The following is a 15033-nucleotide window of genomic DNA, read 5'->3' as shown; positions in this document are numbered from 1 at the left end:
CTCTAACCTCCATCAAGAACAAAGTGCCTTGTAAGTGCACATTCTATTTTGTTACAGTGAATTCAAAAGTGCACACAATTAACTTACTCTTCCCTAACACCACGATTCCACTGTGTGTTTACATGTGCTTTTTTTTTAACCTATTCTCAAGCTTCTTCTAGGTGCCACCTGAGGGCCAGGATTGTGGGAGGTGGTTGGCTGCTCATGCTTTACAAAGGGCTCTTGGGACTACGGCGGCCTGTGTCTCATGGCAGTTTGCTCCGGGCTACATCTCTGGAGCTTGTTCCTGGACAGGCTGGCCTTGCCCCCTACATTCCATTGCCATGTGGGGGAAGGCTGGAGGCTTGTTATGTATTGCAATCCTAAGAGACGGCAGTATCAGGCAGGTGGACTCATACTCAACTCTCTATTCATTCATCCAATGCAAGAATGCTTTGCAGGAAGGAAAATATACACAGTTGCAAGTTAGATGTCCAAAACAGTGTGGTCACTTAGAGTTCTGTTCCTGTTATGCAGACATTCAAACACGGAGCTAACTTGTTAAACAAGGGTTGTTGGAACTTGGATCAGGCCAGTGGCAAACCCGTTGCTGTGGATAGTCAGGCAGTCTTGGCCAGCAGTCAGCAGGAGCTGGTTTGTCAATTTCTTGATTCCTATGCTGTTTTTGAAGTCTCACTCACTGGAACCTTTTTGAAGTTTCACTCGCTGTGTTCTGTTTGATGTTCGGCTCGCCCTGTGTGATTGAGAATCCTACCCAGCTCCTTTGTCTGCTCCCTGCAGTCTCTCTACACAGTGGCACTAATGCTGTCGCAAGGTTGTGGGGGGAGGGGGGAACTGCTGAAGGGGCAACAAGCTAAAGTAAAAAGAAAGAGGAGAAAGACAAGAGGGAGGGTCATGAAGATGGAGAGGGACACCAAAGTGAGAGAGGTGAGAAATAAAACTGGACAAAAGAGAGAGACCAAAGTGAGGGAGTCAGCCATAAACAGAAATGGAGGGAAGAGAGATAGAAAGGGACAGGGTAAAAAATAGAAGCGAGAGAGGAGAGTTGAAGAGAAATGGGAATGAAAAAGGAGAAAAAAAAGTAGAAATGGGGGAGGAAAAAGAAGAGATTTTGCAGACTTAGCATTACCAATATTGTGAGCAAGATGTCCCGACTCATTTTGTCACTGATTGTGCTTATGCCTTAGGCCATGGGAATCTTTCAGAGCTGGTGAAATATCAGCAAACACAAAAGTCAATTTTGGGAGCTATCTTTCCTTATTACAATCGCCTCATTCTGCAATTTTCTTTTGCTGCTTAATATACAACAAAAGGAAACATAAGAATTTTTTGGAACCAAAAAGCCCATCGACTAATAATCGATCAATGCCACAATCCCGTCTTCTAATAAGGGCATGAAAATCTTCAGTAACAAAAAAAACACTGTTAGGCACAACAACCCTTTCCCTTTTCCATCTCCTATGTAAACGCACGTTCATCAGAAATGTAATGTTTTAAGTTCGATTTCCCAACAAGAATGCTCAGAATAGTGAGGAGTAAACTGTTTAAAATGCGGCATTATATAATACCCTTCACGGGTTAAAGGTGCATTGCTGTTGTACAATTATTTATTCCTCCAGTTTTGACTGTGCGGTCTGGCATGAAGCCTCATAGTAACCAAGGATTTCACTTGCTTTGGGAAGGAGAGCAGGCATACATCCTGCCAAACAAGCATGGAATAGCGGAGGTGGCAAATTTAGTTGGAGTTTGCAGTTTCCTCACCTGTCCTCTCCAGACACTTTCACAGCTGAGAGCCATTAAGACAGGAAAACTAGGAAACAGACTTGGCGAAAGGGGAGAGAGGAAGGGGAAATGTAAGTTAATGTTTTGAGTGGGAAAAAAAGAAACAAAACTGACGTGAGATGTTGATTGTTTTCTTGCAGTGTCCCGATTCGGCCTGTAAGCAGGATTTGCTGGCCTACCTGCAGCGCATTGCACTCTACTGTCACCAACTTAACATCTGCAGCAAAGTGAAGGCAGAGGTACAAAACCTGGGAGGAGAGCTGATTGTATCTGGGGTAAGCAGCAGTTAAACACAGTGCTCGACATTCCCAAAGGTATAAAGCATCTCACTGCCACTTTTCTCACACTCCGATGCCATGTGCTGTTGAATATTTGCTTCTTAATAGTGTGTTCTTCTGTGTACACTTCATTAGGCAATGATGCTGCTTTTTTTTTTAATGTACATATGTGACAGATAAAAAATATATATTTAACGATTGCTGTGACCTCATTAAAATCTGCCCGAGGAATGTTAAGTTGAGGAAACTGAGGTTATCATATTTCATTCCACACCACTGCTGTGGCGTTTATTTTTTTCTCCCGGTGATGAATGTTCTAGAGCAGCAATAGCTCATGTGTGACAAAATCTAAGAAACATTATTTAAATCATTCTTGCAAAAAAAGTGTTATTTATACTTATGTGAGGCATGCTAGTGCTGAATTGGGGAAAGAGCAATGCTGCAAGACTGTACTAGCACGCCATTACCATAGCTTAGAGCTACTTTGTTCAGAGCCGCTGGAGGACAAAGCTGTTCTTTCAATGATCCGTCAGTGGCACCGGTGTTCAGTGTGCGTTTCAAAATTTAAATTAACTTTCAGCTAATCTGTCCTGGGATCAGGGTTCAAAGACAGCCCAGACTGATGGGACGAAAGTCTCCTCTACATGCTGGTTGTAAGAAAGAAAGAATGACCTTAACATTTATATAGCGACTTTCACAACCTCAGGACAGCCCAAAGTGCTTCACAACCAACAAATTATTTTTGAAGTGCAGTCACTGTTGTGGGGAAATGTGGCAGCCAATTTCAACATAGCAGGATCCCACCATCAATAACAAGATAAATGACCAGATAATCTGTTTTAGTGATGTTGGTTGAGGGATAAATGTTGGCCAGGTCACTGGGGAGAACTCCCCTGTTCTTTGAATAGTACCATAGGATCTTTTACGTTTACCTGAGAGGGCAGTCAGGATCTCAGATTAATGTCTGATCCAAAAGGCAGCACACCCTCAGTATTGCACTGAAGTGTCAGCCTAGATTATGTGCTCAAGTCTCTGGAGTGGAGCTTAAACCCACAACCTTCTGACTCAGAGGCAAGAGTGCCACCACTGAGCCAAGACTGACACAGTGTTTGTCTACTGTGAAATGAGTTTGGGCATTTTCAGTGCCGTTCTTAGTGGGCATGGCAGCACTACACAGGACTGTCCCTAATTTGTCATCAATTGGCACTAAATTGGCAATGTCAATCAAAGAGGCCACAGGATGGCTAGTGTGGGAAATGGAAAAATATTGCTTTTGTTGGGGCTGAGGTGCACATCACTGAGATGGAGCAGAGTGAGTTTTTCACTGCACTTAACCATACTATAGATGCCCTGGGAGCACTCAGTACACTGGGTGATGAGCCTAAAATTCCCAAAAAGAACCCTTCCATCCTTCAGTTCCAAGTGAAGCCGGAAATCACTTCTCTTACCAGACCTAGTGTTTTTTCAGTGTCAGCTTAAGTCTATTGTGGCAGACTGTCAGAATACAACCAAGTACATCTGTATGCAGCTCACACGAATACAAATTTCAGCTGTAGACACACGTCTTCTCCTCAAACTTACATACAGCTGGGACCTGTATTCATCCGAGGTGAATACCAACAGCAACTTTAAACATTGAAGGCTTCTGTCTGGCTCGTCTGGCATGAATCCTGTATTGTACACCATTCAAAACGACCACACTGCTCATTCATGCCCCCTAGCATAGGTGAAACCTCTCTGAAATCTTTTCTTTTGAATGTTTTTGGCCCTTCAGTGTTCTCATTCTTCTGCTTGATGCTGGGGTATGGCTGCATGGGTGCCAGCTAATCTCTGGTAGCTGTTTCCAAGTGGCCATTCTTCGTGAATGACTCCAGACACTGAGTATTTATTGCCTGGCTGCTTTACCCATGGAGGGCTTTTTAGCCTATCTGTACTCATCTAAAGTCTGCGCACATGCACCTGCCAGCAGGAGTCGCTGAATAGAGCTCAAGAGTCGGAACCTTCCTGGGGTTTTTGTCCTCCCTTTCCCGAGACCAGGAATGCTGAGGCCAATCATAGCATCCCAATTGCTGCTTACACTGGAATCCTAAATCTAGGACCATCTGATTACGGCATGGGTTCTGGTGCGTTCACCCACTAAGCCATCAAGGGAGCCATACACTAAGCTTACAGAGTGGTTTCATCTATGGTAATTGATATCAGTAAATACTACCTCATTTAGGCATAACTCTAGTCTTTATCTGCTCCTGCCCATTAATGTTCCTCTCATACACTTACTCTTTAAATCCTGGCTTCCCTCTCACTCATGCTTTCCTCCTCCATCTCCCAGCTTTAGTCTTACACTGTGACTAGTTAGAATAGTGTTGTGTTCTTATCTATGTTCCTCAGTGTAGGTGAACATAGAAATTGCTAGTCAAAAAAAGATCAAGGTCCATTTAGTTGGCCTTCTACTATCCTGGTACACATATGATACAATGATAATGGAGTTGTTGACTAACCATAGCAATCAATTGGCCTACAACAGACCCAGACACGAGGTGAGGAAAGCCCCAGTGATGGAGAGCTTTGGGAAACATAGGTCCAAAGTCATCTGTTCCTCTCAGTCATGCTACACTTACCATGTCATGTCTCAAATTACTCATATACTGTATTCCAAAATATTATTTTCCGAAGGAAATCTATTTGCATTTGAATGAATCAATACCAACTGCTTCCACCATCTCCCTTGGGAACCTGTTCCATAGATTGACCACTCACTCACTGAAATAATGGCCTCGATATTAACCCCCTACGACCCCAACCTGCCGAGCACACGCCTACTGCCATTTTTACAGATGCTGTTATTGGGGCATCCAAGTGACCCACCATGGAGAGGCAGGACACTTCATTAACATATTTAAATTAGGCCCCCAAAGAGCAATTGGGAGCCCGATTTGAAATTCACTGTTGCTGCATGGGTTTCCCAGGAGTCGGGAAACTTGACAGTGAAAGGGAGGCGGGAGCTGTCGGCTCCCCAAGGTAAGTGGCTGCTTCAGCACTTCTTGTGGGCCAGGAGGAACAGGAATGCTCTCCCCGCAGGCCCCTCAAGGAAGCCTTTGGTCTCCCCTCCCCCTCCTGATCGACATCCCCCAGCCCTCCCGATCGCGAGCCTCTCTGACCGTTCGATTGCCGGGGACCATCCCCAAGCAACGGCCAGGCTGAACATTTAGCCAGCTGCCGGGTGGGAGACAGAACTACAAGATGTTAATGAGGTGCTGCCGTTAAGCTCGGCAGGACCGCCCCGTCCCCGGGCTTGCCAGGTTCTTCGTCTGTTTTCAGCCTCACCGACATCCTCACCACCTCCCCCTTAATATCGGTGTCAATGTTTCCGTAGATTAGTTTTGAATTTACCCCTTTAAGGTGAAAGCATACTATGGAACAGTTTCACCAGCACTAAACTATGCCACAGTTAAGGCTATTGTATCAAATTGGAGCAGAGCTGAAAGAAGGAGGTGTAAACGAACAGTGAGATAGAAGCTGAGCGAGTAATAAAGAAGCTGGAAAAGACTGAATGCTAAGAAATAGGAGCCTCATGGGTAAAAGACAATGGAGAACAGAGTTATGCAACTGAAAATGACAGTGGTTCATATCTATGCTGATTAGCGTTGACGAAACTACTATATAAAACTTTAGACAGGTTTCACCTAAATCAAGGAGTGACGATAAGGGCTGGCAAAATGTATTTTTCAATGAAATTGTAAGCAGTTCAACTTGTATTCCAGTACAAGTCTCTGTATAAATACACCAACTTAAATACCCGATTGGGAATGGGACTGGAGATTACAGCACTAGGTATAGACTGGTATGATAAAATACTCCATGGGGCAGGCTGGTTCCCCTGTTGAGGCAGAGGGGGAACGAATATCTGTGGAGGGCACAGAAGAGGGGTCAACAGTGAAGATCTGAAGATAGATGAATATTCTGGCGTCTGCTTGATTAGCTTTCAGGACCATGCAATATTTATGAAGTAGTCAAAGGAGAGGGCTTGATGTATCAAATGGCTCTTCTCATTCCACACTTTCTTATGCTCATTAGTGGTATTGTGTATATATGATATTGTGTACACATAGGATTGTGGTGCTGTGTACATGTGGGATTGACTGCACACATGCTTTCAGTGTAAAAGTCAACATTTCAAACACTAACAACGTTTTATTTTTAATGAACTGAAAATCACAGCCTGATATCATTAAATCACAAAATTCAATCTTGGTTTTGTCATCTCGCCCATTAGTCTTCCTTTGATTCTTATTTGGCTTGAAAAGGAATATCTGCAGCTAGCAGTGGCATCCACTGGAAAACCACTGCCTCTGAACAACAAATTAATTTGAGCCCTATCATCTATATACATATGGTAAAGAGTAAAGCTCAAAGATCTTGGCAAAGAAACTTTGAAGACTGGGGAATTAACCTTAATTCTTGATCTAACCAATACCCAACAGGGCAAAGCACTGTTGGAGCACCACTCCCCCCCACTCCAGTTAATACTTTATTGCCAGATTGTATGGTTACCAAGAGTATTTTTCATCTGTCAGACTTAAGGTATTTAAGAAGAGGAACAGGCTTTTAGGTCCAACAAGTGCATCCTTTTTTTACCACGTCAATCACACCTTCTCACCATAACTCCCAGTCTCTTTCTCCAGAGACATTTCCAATTGCCTCTTGAACCCATGCGTATTGTTTACTTCAATGGCTTTTCTGGTGATTCATCCCACATTCCTATTGCAAGTAATTGGCACTAAGGCCCTAACATTCTGAGACTCCTAATGCAGTGTAGGAACCAGCAGGCACAGGTCAGAAAAATTGGGCTTCCAACGACACGCCAAATTTGTAATGGGCCCCATTTCCTGATGGGCCCGTTTGAAGCTGAGAATAAGGCCACAATACCAGCATCTTCAGGCCTTATTTACATTAAATATTTATGCAAACAGGATCCCTCGGCAAATTTTTGAACTCTGAGCGAGATTCCACTACAACATGTTGTTCGCTCATTTTAAATGAGTGTATCAAGGATCCTGGGACTTGGCCTGCTGAAAAGGCTCTTTCAAAGTGAGGTTATGTTAAACTTATGTTAACTAGAGTCTTTGTGTTTTTGGTTAAAACTTTCAGCATTTGACTCCATGCATTCGGTGGTTTTCCTGGGAACTCTGCCAGTTTTGCGTTTTTGTTCCTTTAGCTGTTGGTGCTCTCCTTCATTATTTTTAGTCACTGCTGGCATTTAAATCAAACCGTATAAAAGTGGAATTCCAAAAGTGCTGGATGAGGAAGAGGAGTTCACGATGGGTCAACAAGCACAGGTGCAACAAGACTCGATGTTGTGTCTGCACCTGTCATTACCCTGAGACCTGCATTTATAGGCCCCTCTATATATCAGAGGAGATCAGTCTTCGCCACCTGCACTTCACAAGACAGGATGTGCCCTACTGCAGGATGATCTGCAGACAACATCTGGAATAGGGACGGCTCTTCCCATACAAGTGAAGGTAATCACAGCATGAAGCTTTCATGCCACCAGATCCTTCCATGCCACCCAGTGGCATGTGCCACATTAGACAGTCTGCAGTGCACAACACGGAATGGTCTTCCAGAAAAAGCGGTAGAGGCGACAACCCTGAAATCGTTTGAGAGCCGATTAGATGCTGCAATGGGGGGACTGTAGGGTATCCTTGGATGATGAATCAAATGGCTTCCCTCATCCATGATGATCTTGTGATCTTGTGGCTTGTATTAAGCAAGTGAGGGATGCTATATTTTACAAGCGGCAACACCTTTATCACTTGCCTTGTGGGAAAGGAGGCATCAGCCAGACAGAACACTGAGCTATCATTGGGTGGCAGGCTTCCCGACAATGCAAAGTGCACTAGATGGCGTCCATGTGCGCATCAAGGTTCCTCGTATCATTCATGCGTAGATGGGATTTGCATTCTATTAACATTCTGGTGATATCAGGCTACAAAAACATCATTATGCACATCAGTGGCCACTATCCAGGATGCAATTATGATACTATCAGTTAGCGCCAGTCCATGGTGGTTAAGAAAAAGAGGCAGGAATGGCTCATGGAGCTTTCTGTCAGCCTCGATTATGTGCTCTTGAGTTATTATCCATTGAATTGTTCCACTGGATGATATGAGTTTAACAGATAAAACAAATCACATAACTGGGAGTCATAGGAATTACAGCACAGAAGATGATCATTTGGCCCGTTGTGACTTGTCCAGTAAAAACCCCTACCATCACGGGATTAATCCAGTCAAATTAACAGTACAGTTCAGGATTTAAAGCTTCAAACACTGTTTTATGAAAGGATTCATCATTTGTCCCCAAAAAGTTGCCATCAACAATAAGTTCTAGTGATGTGCTTTAAGTACAGGCAGCTACTTGATATTAATTTACTAAGTAACGTGCTTTAGCCTGATGTCACCAGCACACAACATATCCACAACACCAACTGGGAAGGTACAAACGTATAACTGCATTTATTTTTCCCTTGGTATCATAACCTTGAATTAGTGGTCAAAATCAACTTTAATATCTGTTAAGAAAATTGTGATCAGTTGTTTGAAAATATATAACTTATATTTTCAAATCTTTGCCAACTTTCATTGGCTCCCTCTCTCAATGCATTAATTTTCATATTTACAAATCTCTCCATGGCCTCTGCAACTTCCTCCAGCCCTGAGTCTTAGCCCGTGCCCCTCAGTCTTCCCAACTCTGACCCCTTGTGAGTCATCTTTTCCCTCCGCTCCATCATTGGTGGTAGAGTCTTGAGCTGTATTGGCCCTACTCGATGGGATTATTTCCCTAACTGCCTTCCCCCCCACCCACCTTAGTACTCCTCAACTCATCTTTAAAAGCTTCCTTAAAGCCTATCTCATTGACCACGCTTTCAACTGTCTCTTCTATCTCTTCGACCACAGCTTAGCATTCATTTCCCCTCTATGTCTTGAGACATTTACTATGTTCAAGGTGCTATATAAATGCAAGTTTTATTGTTATAGAATCAAAGGAAGAAGGACTTGCATTTATATAGTGCCTTTCACCACCTTAGGATCTCCAAAAGTGCTTTGTGACCAATTAAGTACTTTTGAAGTATAGTCACTGTTGTAACATAGGAAGTGTAGCAGCCAATTTGCGCACAGCAAGGGCCCACAAACAGCAATGAGATAAATGACCGGATAATCTGTTTTAGTGATGTTGGTTGAGGGATAAATATTGGCCAGGACACCAATATTTGTTTCAAAATAGAAATTTCAGGAAGTCATTAGGCCCATTGGTCCCACATCTGTGCTCACTCTACATCGGAGCAACCTACCGTAATTCCATTTCTTTGCGTTATCCTGATGCCCTTTAATATTTCTCTTCTTGAAATGTATATCTAATTCCCTCTTAAATTATGTGTTTGATGGCATCAATAGCTACATGTGGTAATGGATTTCATCTGCTTATAACCCTTTGATTGAAAAAAATTCTTTTACCTTCTCCCTGTATACTTTTAGTACTAATCCTAAGTTTATGCCTGTTGTTACTCATTCACTGACCAATGGAAATAATCCTTCATTGTTTGCCATTTTATAACACTCCTATTAACCTCCTCTGCTTTAGTGAGTACAGTTCTAGTTTCTTAAATCCCTTGAGAGTTACTGGTGTAGAATTCTTCATGTTGATGATTTTAGTGAAGAAGGTGATGAAAAAAATCCCATTTTGTACTTGCACCATTTTTGTTAAAATGATCAACAGAAGAAATTTCAGCCCAATATTTTATGGCTCCAGTTTAATGTTGTGCTATGCTGATTATTGCTGTCAGCGCTGGGATGATATAACCACAGAAAAACAACATTACATGGCCCTTATTCTCATCGTAAGAGAAAACAGATATATCTTCTCATTGGAATCCTTGACTTATTATTACAGGACTGTGGTAATTTTCTCACTCACAGCCTCCGTTACTGACAGCAAACTCGTTCACTCCTCCGGATTTTTATAGATTTTTCTCTCGCCTCCCTTGATTGTATCTGATTGACTGCGATTCACTTGAACATGGCCAGATTCACTTTAACACTTTATTATTCTCTCTGACAGCCCGAGATTCACTCTGCCATGCTCCGATTCACCTCTTATTCTGTCTCCCAGCCTGCAATTCATGCTGAAAAATGATTGATTCATTTTACTGCTCTCTGATCTGTTCTGACAGCATGTGATTGATCTATGGGCAGTTTAGTTTTTTTTAAAAATCCAATCTATAAAAAAAATTAACGTAACACAAGAACCATAATGCCTACAAAATTTTCCTTGTGTTACAAAAAAAAACCTGCAGTCACTGCACCCCAAAAGTAATTCAAGTTGTGAAGCTCTTTGAGGCTTTTTGATATGATACAGGGTGCTGCTGACAAAGCACAGTGATAAAAGTTTTCTCAGGATGGTTGGCAGTGGGAGGAATGCATGGATAGTTGGTGTGAAAGGAGTTAATGTGACAGGAGGCAGCAGAGGAAGTGGGGGTAAAGCTATAGGGTGCTCAGGGCGGGGAGACGGCAGTGATGGGATGGGTTGGGGGTCCTGTCCTGGAAGGGGGAGGGAGGGAGGGGGATTTCTTAAAATGGCTCCCCCCTGCAGTGTCCTAGGGAAGTCAATAAATCTTTGAAAGACAGTCTGAGTATCTATTTGAAATAGTACAAGTTTTGCCAGCTCAATACTAGTGAAATCCTATAAATTAATTCTCCAATCCCACTCTCCCCCCACTCCACACACGACTGGCACTTCCCTCCCAGTACAACTAGGAGCTTCGAGCAAAGCTTGAAGCTGGGGTCGTGTGATGGCAGCCAAAAGGGTCTCGTCGCATTTGAGGGTGGGGGGGTGGTGGAAGGGGGCAGAAATTTCTTTTGGGGTTTCCTCAGCAGGGGTATTGAGAGGCCAGATTTTAGTACAGTCCCCACCGTTTACAGCGGTAAACACGATTTGCCCACTGTACGCAGTGGCCGATGTAACCAAGGAATTAGCAATCTATTTTCTATTACTCTCTGACGAAGCCGCTGATGATGAATGCACTTATAGCTAAATGAAATATGTCTCCCACAGAGGGAATCTTCATCCTCTGTCTCTCTACAACTCTTGCACCTGTTAAAAATGGGCTTGTGTCAAACAGTTGCAGTCTCTAATTAGGACTGAGCTTGGCTGTTGGACGAACCAGAGTGGTTCCGGAACATTCCATATTAGAACATAAGAACATAAGAAATAGGAGCAGGAGTAGGCCATCCGGCCCCTCGAGCCTGCTCCACCATTCAACAAGATCATGGCTGATCTTCTACCTCAACGCCATTTTCCTGCAACATCCTCATATCCCTTGATGCCTTTTAATATCTAGAAATCAACAATCTCTGTTTTGAATGACTGAGCCTCCACAGCTCTCTGGGGTGGAAAATTCCAAAGATTCACCACCCTCTAAGTGAAGATATTTCTCCTCATCTCAGTCTTAAATGGCCTATCCCTTACTCTGAGACTGTGACCCCAGGTTTTAGACTCCCCAGCCAGGGGAAACATTCTCCCTGCATCTACCCTGTCGAGCCCTGTAAGAATTTTGTATGTTTCAATGAGATCACCTCTCATTCTTCTAAACTCTAGAGAATACATGCCTGGTCTACTCAATCTCTCCTGCGGTACCCCACTAGTCAGACTCTGTCGACCTGAAAAAGACCCGTTTATTCCTACTCTCTGTTTTCTGTCTGTTCACCAATTCTCAATCCATGTCAGTATATTACCCCCAATTCCATGTGCTCTAACTTTGTTCACCAACCTCCTGTGTGGACCTTATCGAAAGCCTTTTGAAGCATATGAAGCAGTCAATGTTCCACCTGTTTAATTGATTATCAAACTGTCACTTGTATCAAGTTAGCACTGTAGATGCAAGTGTGTGTTGAATCAAAGGAGTGTTCAGTGCAACCATTCTTTAAGGGAGTTTGTAGTCACTTTAAATTGGCTACATTACAACAGTGAAGACACTTCGTTGAGGGTACTATAACAAGGGGACATAGATTCAAGGTAAAAGGCGGGAGGTTTAGAGGGGATTTGAGAAAGAACTTTTTCACCCAGAGGGTGGTTGGAGTCTGGAACTCACTGCCTGAAAGGGTTGTGGAGGCAGGAACCCTCACAACATTCAAGAAGCATTTGGATGAGCACTTGAAATGCCATAGCATACAAGGCTACGGACCAAATGCTGGAATATGGGATTAGAGTAGACAGGGCTGATGGCCGGCGCGGACACGATGGGCCGAAGGGCCTCTATCCGTGCTGTATAACTCTATGACTCTATGACTCTATGTACTTCATTGCCTGTGAAGCACTTTGGGACATCCTGAGATTGTGAAAGGCGCTATATAATTGCAGGTCTTGCTTTCTTTTACTGCACGGCTTACAAAAGAATGCTAGGGACAAAATGGTCTGCAATGGACAAGTCAATCAATTAAGGGGTTGCTGATGTGGCTGAACAGGCTTGGAGTACCCAGCAGTCTGGTCAGTTTCACCTCTGGTCTTTCACCTCTGTAAGCAGCAACTGCAGGCCACGGTGGGGGGGGAGGGGTTGGTGGTGACTGAAGGGGGCAGGGCTGCCTAAAAGGACTTAATGGTAGATAATCGCACTTTAACGAGTTGCAAACAGCTGCTTGATCTGCCCAAAATAATCAGTGCACTAAATACAGTATAAGTGGCATCTTTGTAACTGACGCCTATGGTGATGGCAAACGGTTAGCGCCATTTGCCCGATATAGGTGGCTGTCCGAGATAAGCAGTGACGGTGTAAGTGGTGGGGACTATATCTCTACCTTGGAAATACAACTGGGAAGTCTCAGAGGTAAGTAAACAACAACGCCACCTACCTTGAATGTCAAGCCTAGGAAGCTCAGTTAAAAGTAAGCAAAATGAATGGGTAACTTTAATTATGATGCAAATGCGTGACAGCCAGCCAGATGTAATGGAGATAACATGGATGAAGGAAGTCATTAAATGGTATTTGACAGGAAGTGCACTCATACACAAGACTGTTACTATATTGGGCTCAATTTTAAACTTAAATTGCGGTTGCAATTAAAGCCAGCAGGATGATAGTTAAAGAACCAAACATACCTCATTGAGGTACTTAAGGCACTTTACTTGTGACATATTAGGTAGTGAGAACAATTTTTAACTTACCTGAGTGGTTTTCCCACGGCTTCTGATTCACGCCTGGTGAAACCTGGGAAACCTGGTGAAACCAGGCGTGAAGGGCCGGATCAGGCAAAAATAAACAAAATAAATTAAATAAAAAACCATTGCACAAAGTTAAAACACAAAATCAATCTACTTTTCCACCCTGCTTTGATGTCCCCCTCTCCGATCTCCCCCTCTTCCCCCCCTGATGTCCCCCCGATCTTCCCTTCTCCCCTCTGATCTTCCCCTCTCCCCCCTGATCTTCACACCTCCCCCCCTCTGACCGATTTTCTCTCTCCCCCCTGATCTTCCAATCTCCCCCCACCCCGATCTTCCGTTCCAGCGCCGGATGACGTCTTGCTCTCTCTCTTTCTCTCCCCCCACCCGCCCCCCTCGGCATTGCAGCTCCCGTCGGCAGCCAGCCTGTCAATCGGGCTGCTTATGCGGGTTTGCCAGCCCGCCACCATTTCAAAATTGAGCCCATTGTGTCCCACTGAGAATTTTCCCATACAAGGCAGTAAGTGGCACACAGCACTTACCGCTAGAACACCCATTTACTTTCAATAGTTCCTCCTTGCTTTTGAATGTTGTTCACTCACACTACCATTCTCCTCAGCTGGGAGAACAGGATAGTGTATATATTATATATATATATATAAAATATCTATATTTATTTATATCTCCACAAGCGCTGTCAAGGAACTGATGTAAAACTCACCCAACTGAGACAGTCACAGTTGAGTGTCAGGTAGTAATGGAACTGACTCTGTTCATGCTAAGAAACATAATTCTGGACAAGTAATTGAAAGAGCTTTAGGTTCACAGATTTTCTAGATCCACCATTTGACTGGTCATTCCCTTTTGCGTGAAAACATGTTGTGAGGGGATACCAGAGAGCACGCAATGAGGCCAGAATCCTCAGCACATCAAGCCTGCTGTTTCCATCAACTATGTACAGCCGTGGATCAGTTGGTAGCACTCTTGCTCCTGTTGGTTTAAGTCCCACTGGAGTCTTGAGCACAAAATCCAGGGAACTATAAACCAATGAGCTTAACGTCAGTGGTAGGAAAGATAATGGAATCTTTACTCAAAGATGTAATAGAGAAACATCTAGAGAATGAAAATATAATTAAAAATAGTCAGTACGGATTTCAGAAGGCAAGTCATGCTTGGCCAACCTTATTGAATTCTTTGAAGAAGTAACAAAAATAGTAGACAAGAGTAATGTAGTAGATGTAATATATTTGGATTTCCAAAAGGCCTTTGATAAAGTACTGCATAGTACACTCACGGCTAACATCAGAGCATGTGGAGTCAGGGGACAAGTAGCAGAATGGAGAGCAAGTTGGCGACAAAACAGATAACAGAGAGTAGGGGTTAAGGGTAGCTACTCAGACTGGCAAAAGGTGGGAAGTGGTGTTCCACAGGGATTGGTGTTGGGACCACTGATGTTCACAATTTACATTAACGATTTGGATTCGGGAATCGGAGGTACACTTTCAAAATTTGCGGACGACACCAAATTGGCGATGTAGTTAATCCAAAGGAAGAATGCAAGAGGATTAATAAACATACAGAATGGGCGGGTAATTGGCAAATTAATTTCAAGAAAGATCAGCGTGAGGTGGTGCATTTTGGTAGGAAGAATAATGAGGCCACAAACTGCTTGGATATTATGGGCTCGATATTAGGAGGGAGGCGAATTGGCAGTGGTCGACTGGGCGCATGGGTAACGCGCCCAGTGAATTCGGGGTGC

The 15033-nt window shown here is 43.5% G+C and overlaps 1 protein-coding gene across 1 annotated transcript in view; it reads left to right on the top strand.

Annotated features, from left to right (window-relative positions):
* ctnna2 (catenin (cadherin-associated protein), alpha 2) overlaps nucleotides 1–15033 on the top strand; it is a 1371619-nt gene that overhangs the window by 1328775 nt on the left and 27811 nt on the right. The window contains exon 17 of the mRNA XM_067981945.1: nucleotides 1923–2057. Coding sequence (XP_067838046.1) covers nucleotides 1923–2057 — 135 coding nt within the window. The remainder of the gene's footprint in view (nucleotides 1–1922; nucleotides 2058–15033) is intronic.

This window comes from Heptranchias perlo, chromosome 1 (genome assembly GCF_035084215.1).
Source record: "Heptranchias perlo isolate sHepPer1 chromosome 1, sHepPer1.hap1, whole genome shotgun sequence".
In the NCBI taxonomy this organism is placed as follows: domain Eukaryota; kingdom Metazoa; phylum Chordata; class Chondrichthyes; order Hexanchiformes; family Hexanchidae; genus Heptranchias; species Heptranchias perlo.
This window is presented reverse-complemented; position numbering and strand designations above follow the sequence as displayed.